This window comes from Camelus bactrianus, chromosome 30, assembly GCF_048773025.1.
Source record: "Camelus bactrianus isolate YW-2024 breed Bactrian camel chromosome 30, ASM4877302v1, whole genome shotgun sequence".
Taxonomy (NCBI): Eukaryota; Metazoa; Chordata; class Mammalia; order Artiodactyla; family Camelidae; genus Camelus; species Camelus bactrianus.
In genome coordinates, this window is record NC_133568.1 from 15,061,830 (window position 1) to 15,081,359 (window position 19,530).

Consider the following 19,530-nt stretch of genomic DNA (forward strand, 5'->3'; position numbering starts at 1 on the left):
GGAAAAAAATACAGGAGGGAATAAAAATAAATGTCAAATGGACTCCTCTTAAAAGGACTGAAATTCCAACATATGAGTATAGTGCTGAAATCTTGTTTGTAATCAAAATTTTCCTTGCTCATAGGACACATACAGTTTTGATCTTGAGCTCCTTAGAGAAGTGCAAAATGATGATGGAGAAAAAAAGAGTGTTAGCGGAGGAGAAATTCCAGTATAACAATAAGTGCTATTTCTTTAAGCCTTCACACTAATACCTTCCCAGTAGGAGGTGGGAGAAAAGGGAATTTGGGAGTAAGTCATCTGTTATTTATTGAAAATGTGCTGAAATCTGAGATAGTTTGTGATTTACACATTCAAACTTGGGAGATGATATAAAAAGGCCAATTCTATCTCCATCATTTGTCTCTCTTTAGCGGAAAAGCTAATTGACCACACAGTGTTTCCGTCACTAGGACCAACGAAATAGGTATTTTCAAGGATATCAGAAATCTTCCCTTCTGGAATGTTTTCCATAATCAGAATAGAATAGAAGTCACCTTTTCTATATCCCCGGTGGCTCAGTGAAAAAAGACCACAGAAATCGAGAAAATACTATCTTCTGTATTAGAACAGAGAAAGAAACATACGTCTGGATATGAGAAGAAAAGGGGGCACATTGCAAGGTGAAGAAGAGTAGTGTAAGCACCACTAAGAATCGCCGGATTTGTCCTAGTCTTGTATTTGCAGGACTAGAGGTTCACACCTTTTAAAAGCTATTTTATTGCACAAGGGACTCAGTCCCATATTATCTGCATCCCAAACCTAACTCACGTTCCGGAAGTGCTCTTCCCTCCACTTAAGTGACAGACTTCCCTCCACTTAAGTTCACAAGTGGATTCTGGGCTGAGGTAGTTTTTGAGGCTAGAAACACATCAGGTGAGCTGCTTCCTCCAGAAAGAAGAGACGTATGAGGATGGAGTGCAGGTGCCGGGCAGAATGGCAACTTTCATAAGAAAAGAAAGAGAAATTCTACAGTCCAGCAGTTTTCAACAGAGCACCAGGGGGATACCGGAGGGTGTGGAAATCAAGCTAAAATACTGAAAATTGGGAATCTGATCTACATAGGAACCCCATGGTTGCTGTCACTGACGGGAGCGTGTAGGAAAGATGAACTCCTGCCTTCGGGTGTGGTACAACGCTTCAAAGCTCTCACCGGCTACAGAAGCTGGTTGAGAGGAAATGGAAATGCCCGTGGGAGATGCATCACCTACTTTCAAAGTCTACTGACTGTCACTCTGCCCCCTGCAGTGTATCCTTCAAAAATACAGATGGCAAACAACAATGACAACAATAGAAAAAAAAAAGAAAAAAAGGAAAGAAAGAACCACCATGGCTAAAGTTGTGCAACGCAAATACAGTGTGTATTTATGTACCAAAGGAAGCTGACATTGTGATAAAAGAAAGCACAGAACAAAACGCAATAAAAAGAAGAAGAATGACTAAGAAAATCCGGAAGGGCTTGCAAAGGTGATCTGATTGAGTTCTGTCTTTGATCACAGAAAACAACGCAACTGTAAGAAAAATGGGTGTGTGCCATTTTTACATTCACTGACAGCGTCCTTGGGTACATGCTTGCAAAGACAGGCTGAGATTTGATAAACTCGCTGTGTTATCCCCATTACCAAGTGAATCTGCCTTACCAAACGTTCGTGTGGATGCAGGCTGCAGTAGCTGCTAGACTGTGGAATATGAGAAGAATTGCCCAACATCCCTCCGTAGCCAGGCTGATTCATCCCACTGGAGGAGCTCCAAGGGTCACTGCTGTGATGGCCATCTGTAAAGGACAAAGAAAACCATGACTTTTCAGAGGTAGTCAGCCTTGCCTTATAGAACTGGGTTTTTTCATATATTTCAAAATGACTGCCTGTTGTGTATTCATCTTTGTGTTGGTGAGCAGATTACATCAGAAGACAGTCATTGCTATTTTTTCCCCCAAATGGCTCTATACTGCTAAACAAATATAAATATTTAACAAAGTTAAAGGGTTCTTAGTAAAAATCCAACTGTAAAAGAACAGAACACATTTCTACTGACAGTTGTGTCAAGTCAGCAAGGTAGCTAATGCTAAAGGAAACATTTCTTAGAGGGTCCCCTGACTTTTTTTTTTCCTATGAAAACCAAGTAGAAAACGAGATTGTGAAAACCCACTAAAAATTAAATTGTTTCTAAATTTTGAGGTGAAAATAAAACACTTGAGATATTACAGAACTGGCAAATTCACAGGTTTTAAAAGCATACAGACACAAACTACTATACGTAAAAAAGATAAACAATAAGGTCCTACTGTATAACATGATCTATATTCAAACCTTGTAATGGCCTATAATGAAAAAGAATACGCAAAGGAATACATATATATGTATAAATGAATTACTATGCTATACATCAGGAATGGACACATTGTAAATCGACTATACTTCAATAAAATTAAAAAAACCAAAAGGTAATAGTGAAAAAGAATATCTCTGATTTAAAAGGTTGGATTTCATTTTTGTAACACATGTTGTAGACAGAATTCAAGCTGAAATTACACTATGGTATGTAGGGAAGGGCTGTCTCAAGGATAGTTCTGAGTTTTTGTTTTCTTTTTAAATGTTTATATTTTGGTATATAGTTTATATGGGCATCTTAAGCCTTCAGTAGCAATGAAAGGGGTACACACATATCATAAGGTAGATATTATGCTATAGGTAATTTTGAGAGCCCCTGGATTTTATAAAACTGTGAATTAAAATGAGGTTTAAAATTATATCTTTTCATATCAAGTTAATCTCTTTTTTAAACAACATATTAAAAATATTCCTACAGATTTTATTTTTCATTCTCTGGGCCTGTTGACTTACAAGTTACTATTGAGATTTCTACTGCCTGGTTTGCGCTTCTCAGATTAAGGGAGCAGAGGCTTTAGGCTATTGCTGAATTCAGTTTCTCTTTCTTTCAATAGTTTAACAGAAACTATTTTGAGTGCCAGATATATCCGAGGCCATGAGCTAGGTGTTAACTGAACGGCAGGCAGTGCTGCCTTAAAAATAAGGTTATTTTCATCTTATATGTTATTTACATGCCTTTTGAAAATGCAGACAGTAGGCAAGTTAAATCTGACACTGTTTCATTAAAGCTTTTTTCTCACTGAGTTTTTAAATCCGGAAGTTAGAATTCAGAAAACTGGAATGGTTTCAGGACAGGGAGGAATAATCTTAATAATCAAGAACTACCGAAGTAAAATCACATCTGTGATTTGGACAACTTAAGAGTTTTAACTAGAAGATGGAAGTTAAAGTCAAAAATAAGAGGTCACCAGTAAGGAGTGGGTTTAAAATATGTTACCGACAGTCTCTGAATATCTTTCACCTAAACTGCATTTCCTTGAAATCTCAGGGCACCGGGGACCCTTATCGAGGGAAACCGATGTGAAGTGGGATCATGATGTATATTACTATGAACATAATGTAAAAGCGTAGAAATTCCAGAAAGTTATTATTCATGGACTTAAGATCTAGCCCTGAGATTGTGGAAGTTTAGATGTCAACTTAAATTCAAATGTGAAGTTTAAGACCACTAACATTTCAAATAGATGGTGTGCACGACAGATAAATTGAGAATATCTATCATTAAACAAGAGTCTCCTGAAACATTCTAACATGATGCACTATATGGAAATACATTTAGGATTTGTTAATGCAGACACTCTACTCAATGCAGACCTACAAAAATACATATTTTACATAAATTAAGCTTTTCACAGTAAATTCACATGTATCACATCCCATGATCTTGGCATAATGCTGTTTGGAAAGAATAGAATTAGGTGTGTGCAGATCAACTGGGCTCAACTAAAAAAACATTTTTTTTTTGCCTTTTGGGTATTCACATGCAGAAAAGCAAATTTGTTCCCCATATTTTGGATGGTCTGCTATGGAGAAGAGCCTGTGGTTCTAATCCACCCCATCTCCCCTTGCAGTGTGCAAGATTCAAGCAAGCGAGCTTCCTGAAGGCAGACAGAAGAGATCTATCCTGTTAATTTTCTCAGTGAAGTTCTGTTTCGAGTGATGAGACCTGGAGCTGACAACCTCTGTAGGCACTGGCAGCCCTGTTCCTCTGGTCACAAAAGAAAGATGTGCTGATGTCCACGTGGCTGCTACTTATAGCCAAAGGGGATACACCTTTGGTCACGGCACAGAACACACCCAGGTGACGTACCTGCTGGTCCCTTTGAGAGAAAGGGACACCCAGGACAGGTCACAGAGATGCAAGATCCTGGGCAACAGGATCACGTGCAGAACCAGTTCTCTATTCCTGAGGGACCCATTCGATTCACTTTTATAGATTCTCCGTGGAATTTCACGTGGGAACTAACAACCTGAAAGAGCTAGCCATCTGAAGGGAGAGGAAGCCAATCCCTCTGATCAGAATGACTCTGAGTGTGCCCACTGTCATCTAAATGTGATGTCAAGCTGCTTCCCCCGGGAGGACTTGCTGCCCCAGCGGCCCCTCCTTCCTGTGACATGGTCCTTCCTTGAGGAGAAAGACGAAGGAAATCCCATGGCACTTGGCCAAGGCACACTCGAGATTTTCACAGCCAGGCAAAAAGAGTTAAAGTTTGCATACAGGGTTTCTTGGTGAATTCCATATCTGAATTTCAGAGTATTAACTTAGCAACAAGATCATCACATTTTGACAGTAAGTGTCCCAAGCATAGCGGGGAGGGAGCCTTAGCTGCATACTCTGGACTGTCTCTTCTCATAAGTAGCTGCTGTCATTTCAACCATTTCACAGTCTTTTTCAAGCAGCAGAAAGGAGCTGTAATATGAGGGCTAAGACTATAAGCTCAGGGAACACACATCCATGTGCATTTAATTAAAAACACGGGACAATTAAATGAATTAAGTACACTTTATCTACCACAAAGCTGTAATTTTCTGTGTTCGTCTGGGAAAAAAGCTGGGTCTTTGGCCCTAAATCAGTATGTTTTAGACAGAACTTCTGCTGTGTAATGAAATGATATCCCAGACATTAGATGGGTAACTTCATCTTAAGTGGGACACTCATTCTTACTTATAAATTATTAAGTGGCCAACATTTTTACATAAAGTTATATCTGAGGACAATTTGCTCCCAGGTGGCTAAATCCAGGATGCTCAAAATACACACGGAACCAAAGCACTTTGCAACACACACATGCTCTTCTCGGGGAGTGAAGATGCCGAAATGATGAGGTGTGGAAGGCCATCCATCCCCAAAGAAGCATCTGTTCCAAGTAAGCAAACCAGTCTAACCTCAACTCATGACTGTGCCAGGGGCTTTCATTTAAAAAAAATAAGTCTTTGTGAAGCTATAATTAATTATTTTTTTAATGCACTGAATTACTAAAAAAAAAAAAAAAAAAAAAAAAAAAAGAGCACGACCTTGAATGTTCTACACTTGCCTTGTGTTCCGTTTCCTGAGTCCCAGAGCGGCACTCCCTGGCCCCCACCTATGACGTGAGAAGACCCACCCGGGGGTCCCCCCCTCGGAAGAGGCAGCGTCTTACCTTGCATGAAGAAGGAGCTGGGGAAAGTGCTGGCTGCTGGTTTCGAGGAAGGGTAGCCCGGCGAGTCCCTGTTGTAGTCGGCAGTGCTTGCTGATGGAGCATAGACCTGGAGAACGAGAGCCCGTTTAGTCTGGCTTGCTGCCTTGACCCAAGCATCTCAAGGTCTATTACTTTAGAAGAAGCAGGCACCAGAGGCGAAGCTTCTACCACGGCCCTTCCAAATCGGGTCTAACCCTAGAAACATCGTCCCTTTCCGAATACACAAAAACAAACAAACAAACAAAAAATGCAGAGTAGATTTGTGTGAGTGGAAAAACCAAGTGTGATGTCTTCCAGTCACGGGCAAGAATGTTGAGAACTACATCTAGTTGTAAATATATACTACCCACAGGGTATTATTCTTGTATTATTATTATTATTCCTTTTAATATAGTTGGTCCATGAGCATGTAAATGGTAGAAAGGAGAACAACACATGCCCCAAGCTTCTCCTGTTTACGTTTTGATTAAAATTAAGAGAGAGAGACAGAGGGACAGAAAGAGAGAAAATGAATGCACTATATCCAGACCACAGACAGTGATGACTATATCCCGGAATATTAAATTCCCATAGTGTTAGCTTTTTGTAGAGATGCACAAAAAGGCCATTAACAGCCCAAATCTACACAGACCACCAACAATGAGTGTGTACACAGGAAGGGGGGAGCACTCTCCTTTACAGTTCTTATTATCTTTGTATGTGCAATAAACTTCAACACTATGCCAAAACCCTAATTTACTTACATTCGTTTACTAATACTCATGAGACCTGGAGAACCAGTTCTTTGTAAAAATAGCTCATGTATTTTCTTATTTATGTTTCCTTTAAAAAAGACAGCACAGTAGAAAAGCATAAATTCATAAGGTATAGTTTAACTTTAATTGGTTCCCCCCCCTTGCCTTTTCTGCTAAATATAATTTTTTTTTAAATCTCCATTTTTCTTTTGCTCCAAAAGTTCCTCTCTCCAGATGGTCGCGAGACTGAACACTGTCATCCTCTTGATGAAAATGGATACCTTCCTGCCTCCATTTTGAAGCAGGCAGCGGCTCACAAAATTGGCAGTGAGCCTACAGTGAAATTCACAGGTCACAGTAAAAGAAAGAGAAATTCACCAATAAAAAGGCAACTGCAGGGTTACCCAAAAAATAACTCCCATTTGTTTTTTCTCACAGCGCACATGGAACAAACACCCAAAGAAAAATTATATAATTGCTTTCACAACACCATGAATCACAAACTAAGCATTAATACAAGCTTTACAATTTCACAAAGGATAGGTCCACAGAGACAGATGTGGGAAAAAATCCGCACACATACATACATCAAATAAATGCTACATATGCCCCACGGTGCCCTTGAAAATTGGGAGGTTCTGGAGATTGAACAAAACAAAAACAAACCAGAAAACCTTTACACACTTTAGAAAACAAGGATTCTTCTTCAGGCTTTGAGGAATTTAAGCCCTATATTTTTTTTCTGAGTTATATTTCATTTTATTTTTAAATCTTCTTCATATTTTAAATGTATAAACAGTTTATTGCTTCTGTTTCTACAGGGGAATTTTTTTTTCAAGTATCTTAAAGGGACAAAGAATAGAACTTAAGCTGGGAATCCCAAAGCAAATCAACACCCTAAGATCTATCAAGCAAAACCCAGTATTTTCTTGGGAATTATACAATTGACAAACAGTTTGGAAAACACCAACAAATGTATTTAGAAGTCTTGAGATTAGGCTAAAAAGATGAAAGAAAGCCTTACCTTCTAGGAAAAAGGGAAATTGAAAATTAGATCATCTTACTCTAATGACAGAATGAGCACATTACTGGTATAATCTATCTACGGACTGTTAGCCTGACAGTGATCTGGCCAATCAGTATTAATACAAGCTAAGTGTACTATGCGTTACTCCCAAATTTCAGGCATCAATATATTTACTGTAAACTTGAAAATAAACTCTACCATATTATCAAATCGCTTTATATTTTAAAATAACCAAAATAAATTCTTTGAGCATAATATAACATTTTCATTACATATTTTACCACATATCCTTAAACATGTAGTACAAATATTACATAAACACCATGTGATGGCAAAGACTTATCTTTCTTCCCGATCTGGGTAGAACTATTTAATATTTCTCTTGGGAGATAAAAGACAAATCTTCGATAATTTTGCTCATATAAGGAGGTTATTTTGATTATGAATTATGATCAAATGCCAAGATCTGAAAGTAAGATCACTTATTCCAAGTTCACAAATACTGTCTGCACAAAAAAAAAATATAGGGATAAAAAAGTTTTTAGGAAATATTATACTTCACATTTTCCATTTTTCCGGTGGTGTAGTCAGATGAAGATTCTTTAGATAAGATGAAAGTCTTTGTGAACAAAAAATGGAACATTGTTTATAGCTTTTTCTGAAAGGCAATTTCTGCATATTTTATAAATTTTCTTTATGTCATAACTGATGGTACAATGTTACTTCCTTTTCATTTATATACTTCATCTTTCTCACTTCAAAAGTTACTTTTCAGGTCAGTGTTCTATATATTTGTTTATATAAATAAATATCACGTAGAACTAGTATACTTATTAAAAGTAGAAGGAATCAAAGAATTTATTTAGTTCAACCCCCCACATTTTAATTATAAGAAAATTCAATAATGGAATGGTCAAAGCAACTGCTCAAGATATGTAACTATCACCTGCTCTTTATTTTCTACTGTTTAATGGTTACTTTCTTTAAAAATGGTGGTGGAGGCAAAGATGGTATTTACGGAAACAGAGCGATCATAAGGTTCATATTCAGTTTCTCCTTAATGTTTTAATCTTGAGTAACTTGGATGACCGGTAAGCTGCTTCATTATTTTTACGTCAGTCAACTATTTCGCCAATCTCTCAAAGGACTTCAAAGTATGGGTTACAATAAGGTATTTAATAGAGATACTAAATTCAATTAAAAAAAAACCCCTCACATCCACTTAACTTTAATTATTACTATCCTAGGTAAATAGAAAGATGACTTATACATTGGTTAAAGAAAATACTTTCTGTTTAATACAATAATAACAAACATCCCAGACATCTTCAAATGAGTAACACCAGAAAAATCAGCCCAATGGAAAATGAAACTACAAATCTCAAACTCTAGTTCAGTGTTTCAAAGTGACTGCCAAGGAAACATGAGGAAAGGCTAAGGAGAAACAAAAATCTACACTTAGTTTTCTTCTGATAAGGTATCTTAGATCAAGGTGACTTTTGGCATTCCAATTCCTCCCACAAGAGTAACTAAAGAAGTGTGAAATTTTTGTTGCCAAATTGGAAATGAGGAAACTTGGCTCAAACTCATAGGCTACGGCTCTGTTAGTGAACTATTTGTTGAATAAAAGCTTCATGGAAAACTAAAAGCCAAGTATAGCTAATATTCAAAGTTAGCACCATTATCTTTTCTCTTATAATCCTGAATTTAAAACAAAATCATAAATACAGGAGTCCTGAGTTAAACAAAGCTCTCTAAGGTAACACTAAGCCCTGAACAGATACAAATCGTAAAAGTTTTCATTTCACAGATTTAATTTTTGTTGTAATTTGAGATATATTACTGTGGTACCGTAGCTGTTCCAACCGATGTTCCTGATCATCAAAGAAACAACAGTATGATACGTTCTTTTAAAATAGAACCTCCAACCTACTTGAAAAGAAGAAAACCAAGCAAACACAGAAACCAGCAAACAAAACGGATGAAGTAGAATGCACAGTCTACCTTTCTCCTGTGACGCTTCCATTTTTGTTTGTCTTGGCATGTCAGTTTCACTTATGGAGATTTAAAAAACAGCAATGATTATCTTTTAGGGCCTCCTGATGAATAGCTTTTGTGCTGGGAGCGCCAGGTACATTATTTCTAATCTTCATAATAATCATACAAGATGAACATTATTAATAGTATTATTCAAAGGGCTGAAGTATGGTAGAGAGGTCAGAAGTACTGGCCCATACTGGACTGGGTCAGACTGCCAGGTCCACCATTTATTAGCTAGGCAGCCTTGGACCTCAGTTACCGTAACTTCTTTGGTCTTCAGATTCCTACCTGTAAAATGGGAATGACAGTGCCTTCTATGCCGAATTCTTGTGAGAATTAAATGGCATAATGTGTCTAAAAGCAACTAGAATAATACCTGGCATCTATTAAGCATGCAAAAAAGTCAGATAATAGTGTAATGTTGTGCTGCTATTTTTTTTTTATTTTATTATCTGGACAAATGTGTCTCAGGAAAGTTAAGTCACTTTTCCAAGTTAAAAATTTACCAAGTAGTAAAGGAAAGATTTGAACTGGTCATTAAAGTCTATGTTCTTTCCATTAAAAAAACAGTCTCTTGCTCTTCAAAGACAAAAAAGAAAAGATATTTATAACTATCAACGCAAGGCTATACTTTGGCCATGTTTTATATAAATACTCTTGTGGGATCTCATAATGACCTTTTAAGAAAATAAAATGTGATAAGGCATGCTGATAGTGAAACCAACATATGTCAGTTACTTTCTTCCTGAAGTGGGGAGCTCAACTCTGGAGGGGACAAAGAGAAGTATCATAAGGTGTGTAACTGAGTTGGGTTGGGTGACAGCCACTGGATTGTACAGTAGACCTTGAATACTCCTTAACATCACTGCCCCTTTGTGATCTGCGAGTACTAGCTGAATAAATAATTTCCAAAGAGAACCAGTTGAGAATAAATGAAACATTGTAATTGAGACTTTCAGATCCTTCAAGAGAGCTACTGTATGCTCCATGATGAGTGGAAAACAGCAAAGCATAATTATGCCTCAGATGCCCAAGTGCTGGCGAGACTGTCTGAGCAGCTCAGACCTTGGGAGATTTCACAACTACTCTAACCTGGGACAGTTAAACACTAAAATGCCAAGAGTTTGTAGTGTGCCACTCATGGTCACAGGCCTAGGCATACGCTTTGATGCTTCCCAGCATCTAATGGGGAAAGGTACTTGTAGGTGGTCAGCTCACAACTCAGGGAACTAGCTGGACTGGACCTCGACTCTCACAATGCTGTTGGAAGGATATGGGTCACAGTAAGAGAAAAGAATGGCTGGGGGTGGGGGGTGATACCTCCACGTTCAGAAGTGTTGAAACGGACACTGTAATTATTCTATGTGACCAAGCTAAAGGCACACTGCTGGCTAATCCATAAAGCCAGGGGAAGATGCACGTAGACGGTCTAAGGAAATCGATTTGGCTGGATTGTAGAAATTACCCAGCTCTGGAGCCAGAACAACGAGGTTCAAATTCCAGCTCTTACGGAAGTTGTAAGGACGTAACAGAACCATCTCTCTCTGAGTCTCAGTTTCCTCATTTGTCAAATGGGGCTATTCTGTTCTGAGGATTGGAGATAATACATCTCACACATATTTCCTAAACTCCTGTACGAACTCAATAAATGGTATTATTATTTATATCTGGCTGTAAGTGCTTAGAGTTATTTTTAACGTGTCTAGAATGGTGCTATCCAGTACGGTAGCTATTAGCTATATGTGGTTATGTGAATTAAGTTTAATTAAAATTAAATAAAATTAAATATTCAGTCCCTCACTCACACAAGCCATATTTCAAGTGCTCAGCAGCCGAACGTGGGTGCTGGCTACCATGCTGGACATCACCAATGGAGAACTTTCCCATCAGGGCAAAATGTTCTGTTGGAAGCACTGATCTAGAGTCATGCTTGTCCCTGGGGCCCCCTTGCACTCTCTGTTAGAGCAACTAACACAGTAATACACCTAGCCAAGACATGGAAACAATCTGATGTCCATCAACAGATGACTGGATAAAGAAGCTGTGGTATTTATACAATGGAATACTACTCAGCCATAGAAAGAATAAGACCTGGAGATTATAATTCTAAATGAAGTAAGCCAGAAAGAGAAAGAAAAATACCATATCGTATTACTTATATGTGGAATCTTAAATAATAAAAAAAAAAGACAAACTTATTTACAAAACAGAAACAGACTCACAGACATAGAAAACAAACATGGTTACCACAAAGGAAGGGGGTGGAAAGGGATAAACTGGGAGTTCGAGATTTGCAGGTACTAACTACTATATATAAAATAGATAAACAACAAGATCATACTGTATAGCACAGGGAACTATATTCAATATCTTGTAGTAACTTATGGTGAAAAAGAATATGAAAACTAATATATGTATGTTCATGTATGACTGAAGCATTATGCTGTACACCAGAAATTGATGCAACATTGTAAGCTGACTAGACTTCTCTCTCTGTTTCTCTCTCTCTATATATAAAGACTTGCTGTTCCCTCTAGGCTTCAAAAACAAGAACTCCTCTGGTAAACTAGTGTGAGAAGCAAGTTCCAGGTGTCCCTAGCCCCTAGCATACAACTGGTGTTTAATAAATGTTGACTTTATTGGGTGGCAGAAGATTTAGATTTGCATTTGATTTATTAGTTTTAGAGTTCCTTGTACCATCATATACTTCTTAAAGCCCTTTCTATAACCATCTGCCCAAATTCCTGCAAGTAGAGGTGTACCAAGGAGAACCCTAGGGGAGAGTATCTGTGATCTCCAGGTTTCTGGATGTGTTGGAAAGAAGAGTAAGGAACTCTTACACTGCTGTTCTGTCCGTGGCCCCTAGTCGGTCTTTGGCAAAGGAACTGTAGTTAGACGTGGTGTGATTCCTTTTTTAGACAATAAGTGTTGAACAGACTTTTAACCTTTTCTGATAATGAGTTTTCACATTACATACTGGTAATTGTATCCCTCTGTCCTGCTCTCCATTTTCACTGCTTTGTCTTTTACAATCTTTTTATACCAGTTCCTTATAGAGGTTCCTTTCTCTTTTCATGAAACTTCTCCACCTGCTGTCCTCTCGTCTGCCTCTTGGCATCATACTTTTAAAGCTCAAGTGAGTTCAACCTCATTTTCCAAAGGAGCAAAAGGCAGAGGGGTGCAAGGGCTTACCCGAGGGCCTGGACAGAGCCCAGGGCTCCCGACTTCTCATCCAGCCCTCCTGGCACTCTCTTTCCTAAAGTCTTTTTTAACTTTATAACTGAAATATTCTAACAGGCAGTAAAAGGGCATGAAAGGCTAACACACAGGCCAAGTAACAGAGCTGAGTGAGTCATTACAAGGTTGAAAGGCAGTGAAGGATGCTCGGCAGCATTGAACAGTGAGGCAGCAAACAATCCTCAACAGTGCAAAAACAAACAAACTAACAAACAAACAAACAACAAACAGAAGCAAACTACAGAAATAAAAAATATTCACCTGACATATTCTCAGTATGTATGATCAAGTCAGGGAATATTTACTAAAGGAAAAGGTCCTACTTCATTTCCAAATGATGGTTAAAAGTCAATTTGCATTATTAGCACATAAGTAGGAAATATGTTGACAGACAACGGGTAAATGCTGCAGTATATTGACAAATAGATGGAGATTTAATTATACGTGAAAAAAACTTCAGAGGTGTAATCTGTTGAAACTGTGAAGTCCTGATTTTCATTTCAATCACCTTAAGCTTTTATAGGAGTTAAACCAACAGTCCTAAATGCCCTAAACTAACATCTAGTAAGAAGTTTTAGTCCTCAAGTTATCTTTATTGATAGTCTGAAAAAAAATCACAATCATCTAAACATGTGTAAAATGTACCATTCATGTGTAAAATAAAATATTCATATTTTACTTCCACTAACAAGCAATGACCTGTCTTCACTCTACCAGAGTGCATCACAAAAACATACGAAAAAGAACATGTACAGGGAAATATACACAAGATCTTATGGTAACTCACAGAGAAAAAAATGTGACAATGAATATATATATGTTCATGTATAACTGAAAAATTGTGCTCTACACTGGAATTTGACACAACATTGTAAAATGATTATAAATCAATAAAAAATTCAAAAAAACCCCAACAAACAAACAAAAAGAACATGTATATGATCCCCTAAAAGAACTTCCTTGAATATGCAATATTCCTTAGAACACAAGTCATTTTGAACATATATCCAAACATTCCATCCCAAACACCACATATCATTCCTGTACTCTTTCAAATATCAGTTGAGTTTTGATTATCTGTTCATGAGTGTATTAAATCTGAAACTAAATTCTATAAAAATGAATTACAGCCGAGCATTTTATTCTTCCCAGCCACAAAATTTCCTCTTCTGTGTTAAGCAGTAAAACCGTAGGAACTTCAATTCCCTTCTTTGTACCTCTATCTATATTTATCAAATTGTATTAGCTCAAAGAAATCAGAAGACCACAAAGAAAGCAACAGGAAGGAGAAGCAGGGACCTGAGTGATCTACAACAGATCAGAAGTTGCATAAGCACGCAGGGATGGGCGGACTGCCGTCCGAGCATCTTCGACCGGTGCACCCAGCCTGCGGCAAGCTCAGCAATGATACAGCAAAAAAGTGAGCTGGACCCGCGGTTACCATGCAGAGCATCCCAAGTCCTAGGGAAAAACCCCGACATTCTTTATGGCCAGACAGCTCTACCTTGTTCTTTCCTTTCTTCAAATCAAAAGGCAAAGCTCGTCTTCTTTGCAGGATAGTTTTCAAATCTCTAAATCAAATTTCAAACTATTAAAAAAAAAAGAGTCTGTGTAGCTTAGAAATTTACGAGAGGAAAAAGCTCTGCTTCAACTAAAAATAAAGAAAAACTAAGACAGAATCACTAGTAATTGTATAACAATATTACTGCAATTTAAATCTACATAGTGTCTCATTATTTCACAAGTATTTTATAAGGATCTATGTGTTGTCATTGCACACATGAGGCAGAAAAACTGCCAAGACAGGTACGATTAGGATCATTCTGTTATGGTATCAGAGATATGCATGTGATATTGCACCTATGGTACCTGGATATATCATAGATATGGAATGTCTGAGATTTTAAGCTCTTTTCACAGATTATCGTGCAACAATCTCAGTGATGCACACAGGGAGTTAACAATTAAAAACAAAGAAAAGAAATAAGTTATTGTGGTATTTTAGCTTAACACTCTCCAGAATTGAAAAAGGACCTGGCAATCCAATGCCTGCCAGTCCTAAGCTCTTGTCACAGTTGCAGTGACAAAATAACAATGACGATAAAAATAGCCAACCCTTTACTTACACTATGGGAGACACTATTCCAGCCAAACTGTCCCTGTCCTCATCTTGTCTTGACGCTAACCCTACTGTTTTACTATCATCCCAATTTGACACAAAAGGAATCTGAGGCATAGAGACGTTAAGTAACGTGCTCCAAGTCACACAGCTGGTTAAGTGGAAAATTTGAGACTCAAAATCATGTATCTTGTTCGGGAGTTTGGACTTTAACATGATCTCTTGATCGCTAAGGGGCTTCTCTCCAGGGTGTTCACAGACTCCTACCAAAACCCTACAGATCTGTAGACTCCTGGGTCCCATTTATATACTCCCTGGCTGTTCAGCAGACAAGGGGCTGAGGATGCTCTTTTGCCCAAACAGAAGAGCACAAGATGATCTCAGTCGGGGGAGCACAGAGGAGGTTCGCATGCACCGCTACCAGGAGGACCATCCGCCCGTCTTCTAGACCTGCAGCTGAGCACTGTAGCCGCGGGTACTGATAACTCTCGTTCGGCAGCACTGAAGACACAGGGAGGCAAGTAATCCACTGAGAGTTACACTGGGATTGAGTGGTGAAGCCAGACACAGGGCTAAATACCAGAACACTAAACTGATTAAAAAGAAACCACACACCATATTATTACTTGAAGAATTCACATGAAGTGTGACCATAGCACCGTCTATGCGAACTAGCCTCTGGCTCCAAATACTCCTTTTTATTTTTACACCTGCATTGCTCCTGCTCTTGGCATGAACGGAGCAGACACTGTATGTTTGCTATTACTTTCAATGTGTAGATCATGGGAATGCCCAGTGCCAGCATTCTGAGTACATTGGCCCTGGCTGAGAAGGCCTTACACCGATTAAGGTACACCTGGCTAAAGGTCTCTTGAAACACTAAATTGCATAAAATTAAGTCCAGGTGAAACCTGACTTCTTCCTGGTTATAGTCCTTATGTTACTTACTCACATGGGAGCCTGCTTCCTCACTGGGCTCAGGGCTGGCACAGATAAAAGGCTGTGGATGGTAAGGCCACCACGACTCTTTAATAGGTCCTAAACACCTGACCAAGTTATTTCCAAGCTTTGATTTATTGAGTGTTTGTTAGAAATTAAAGGTGATGTTAAGAAGACCATGACTTATTATTTCTATTAATGATTATTATTTCTAGTTGTCTTAAACTGTAAACAGATGTAATTAAATTGTTTGTATCTCTATCTATATTTGAAATTTAGATCTATAGCTAAATGTTGAACTCAGGACTGTCAACTATTTCTAATGGGTCCTCGCCCATCTCAATACTATTTTTCCCTCTTTTGCTACCAACTGTTTGCTTTTTTTTAAGATAACAACTACTATGTCATGAGGAGGCATTGGAACATCAAAATAGTGTTGGTTATATCTCCCATTAAGGAGCTTTGTGACCTCTGATGACATGGTCTCATTAACTGAGTGAGGGCGATGTTTCCTGGGTGGGAATAAATTCTATTATTCTACAATAAAAAGTTATATTAATTTTTTTAGTTTATTCCAATGTTGATTATAGTTGTTTCTTCCATACTCTGCCGAATTCAAAGAAGGCCTGCTGAGGACAGTCAAATGCAGAAACAATAAAGTTTAAAAAAAGTATTATGAAAAAATGTACAGGTGTGATCTCTGTGTGTGTATGGGGGCGGTGGGGGCAGAATGCCTGAAACATAACAGGCTGAAGGAGTTACCAGATGCACACATGAATGATGAATAAACACATCACACACACGATACACGTCAAACTAAGGACAACATCATAACACAGAGAAAGATAAGCATTTACTGGTTCTGCCGAGATAGATTTTAGTACCTTGATGTGTTTTAGGGCTGAGCTTTCTTTCGAAAGCGGAGGCAGTTACCTATAATGGTCCATATTTAACGTTCTAAGAGGACCACTTCCCGCCCTTTCCCCTTTGAACCTAAGGCCAAAGGTTGATGCCTGCAGCCTAGTGCGCACATCCTTCACTTGACGTTTAACAGGTGTGCTTCTTAAAAAGGGATCAAGCTCAAAGAAGTTTGGGCACCCCTGGGGTAAACAAATTCATTTCCCTGCTGTGGACCTCAGTCAATGTACAGTTCTACCGGGGGCAGAAGTCTACTTCCCTGGAAAAAACGCCACGCTCAGAAGCCCACTCTTCAACCCATCTCCAATCATCCCTCATCTTGGGAAATGCTTTTAAGAGTCTGTTAGCAGTTATTACACTTTGATGTGATGAGGTCTCTGATCTTTTCCCAAGAATTAATTTCTAAGATTGAGAGGAAAGTGGGAAAAGGATGAGGGTACGGGGAGGGCTTTACAAGAAGGGAAAGCAGGACCAGAGAGAAGCTGACGACTTTACAGTTTGCCCCTGTGCAGCCATAAATGTGCTGTTCCGGCTCCTCCCGTCCCAGCGTTTTCAGTGCTGGGTTTGCACTTCATTAGCACAGGCGGCCGGGGGGGCCACCTTTCTTAAGTACGCAATGCACTCCATCCCAGGAGCAAGAGGGACTAGGAAGAAAGTTGTTACACAAAAGCAGAAAGACACACTTTCAAGAGCAGAGACTCAAGCAAAAATGGGAAAATGGTGAGACCAAGACTCCAACGGATATTTAGACAAGAGGACATCTCAAAAAACACAACTCGCAAAAGGGGATATGTGCTTCTCTAGAAACACCTTCTTTGACCTTGAGCTTAAATGTATAAAGGGAAATTTGGTAGAACTCTATGATTAGGCATCATAAAAGTTGCTATTTTCATTTTAAATGACAAAGACATTCTGCATCTGTTATTTAATAATAACTGTGAGACAGCTTATCTACCCATGTGCTCATCCATCTCATCCATCTCATCCATTAGGAGACAGAGCTGGGAGAGCTTTCCAGTAGTCACAAGCCTCTAGGACAGCAGGAGAAAGATTATAACCCAGGTCTTTTCACTGCAAATCCTAGGTCGGAACTGCTAGCACTGGATCAGAATATCTATCCAGGTCACTTATGGCCTAAAGAATCTGGAGATCAATCTTTCACATGAGTAAATGGTATCTACCAATGTTGAGTAGAGGTAGAGATGAACTCTATGCTGGGCTCTCTGAGCAATCCCACTTAATGTTGGGTGCTTCAAACAGATGCCTTCATCTTCTGCTTCCCAAGAGAATTGTTACGAACAGCGAGTCTCCAATCTGGTGAAGTTCTGAGCAGGAATCATTGCCATGGTACACTGTAAAATTATGACCTCATCCTCCCTTTCCCAGAGCTGAAAAAGTACGAATTATCTTTTTTTTTTTCCTGTCAAAACATATGGCCCTAAGTACTTTCAACTAAAAACAAAAGCATGAAATAATTACCAAATGTATGATTCTGTGGCACAGATTGAAATGAGAAAAAGAAAAGTATGCAAATTGCCCACTTCTCCGTCCAATCAGCCGCCTCTCTATCTACGACCCCATCAGATAGCTACCCCTCCCCTGGACCCAGGGTAAACTTTTAGGTAAAATCAACCTGCGATGTTTCACCGGCCTAATTCACAGCAGCCCTTCTGACCAGCACAAGGCTAGATGCTTTGGTACGCAAAAATAAAATAAGATAAAATGGCCAGAATTTTCATTAGAAGCTTAGTTGGGAGACTTCTGACATACAACAATCAACTAGAAAATGTACAAAAGTGAGTACAGTTTGTACAAAATGTTTATGCAGAAGAAATGCAAAGGAAATCATCCTATTAGGATAGGGTTACTCAAGGAAGACTTAAAGACAGGGTAACAGGAGAACAGGTGACAAACAACATTAGTTCGTATCTTCAGGCACATTTAAAATATAATTCAGTTGACTTTCTCTAACATTTAAATTTCAGATACTTTTTTTCATTGGATCTAGTTCTTTTTTTTTCTTTTTCATTGGATCTAGTTCTTTATTTTAAAGATATACAGTTTAAAGATTTGCCACTGGCCACCTCAAATATTTTCCTGGAATAACGAGGGTATAAATAAATATAAACAAGTGATTCCTTTCACAATAAAAATTACAGTAAGAATGCCCCCTTTGATTCCTCTCCAAGAAATTAAACCTTTGACAGCTAAACTACTTTGTTCAATCATCTCTGACTCTTCAACACAGAAACGTAAAATCCAGATGATTGCTTACTATTAAGATAAGGGAAGCAGTTTAAAATTCTCAATGTTGAAGAAATTAATGAGAAATTTTGTTTCTGCAAGAAGAGGAACAGCAGTTTTACATAATAAAAGGCTTAGAATTGATTTCTCTCTTTTTTTCACCCCTTCCTCGATAAATGACTAACTAGTGAGAGCTTAACAGAATTATACAGAAAGGTTAAAAAGAAGCAAGGGGTGTTTCCCTTTTTCCTTTTCCTGATAGAGAAACATCTGTTAAATATATAGGTCTTTGCTTACATAATTAGGGCACATTAGAGCCTCTGTTAGGAGCATTCTAATCTCTAGGTAGGTAGGGAGGGAGAGAGGGAGGTTGGTACGTAGAGTGAGAGAGATGTGTATAGTATGAATGTGTGTGTATGTATGTTTGATAAAATTAAAGACTTATAAGACATAGCAGCAGGTGGATAAGAAGGAACTGCTTAATGGATATGGGGTTTCCTTAAGGGATGACAAAACTGTTTTGAAACTAGACAGGTGTGGCTGCTCAACAATAGGAATATACCAAGTACCAATGAATTACCCATTTTAAAATGGTTAACTGTACGTTATGTAAATTTCAGCTCAATTAAAATTGAGCAAAACCAACCACTGTAGCAGGCCCGTA

General features: G+C 38.4%; 1 protein-coding gene across 20 annotated transcripts in view; it reads right to left on the reverse strand.

The window, feature by feature from the left end:
* TCF4 (transcription factor 4) overlaps window positions 1-19,530 on the reverse strand; it is a 344,588-nt gene that overhangs the window by 50,079 nt on the left and 274,979 nt on the right. For all 20 annotated transcript variants that reach the window (XM_045521494.2, XM_045521501.2, XM_010961328.3 and 17 more), the window contains 2 exons: window positions 5,570-5,675; window positions 1,680-1,813 (listed from right to left, as the gene is read on the reverse strand). In XM_045521494.2, the coding sequence (XP_045377450.1) occupies window positions 1,680-1,813; window positions 5,570-5,675 (240 nt within the window). The remainder of the gene's footprint in view (window positions 1-1,679; window positions 1,814-5,569; window positions 5,676-19,530) is intronic.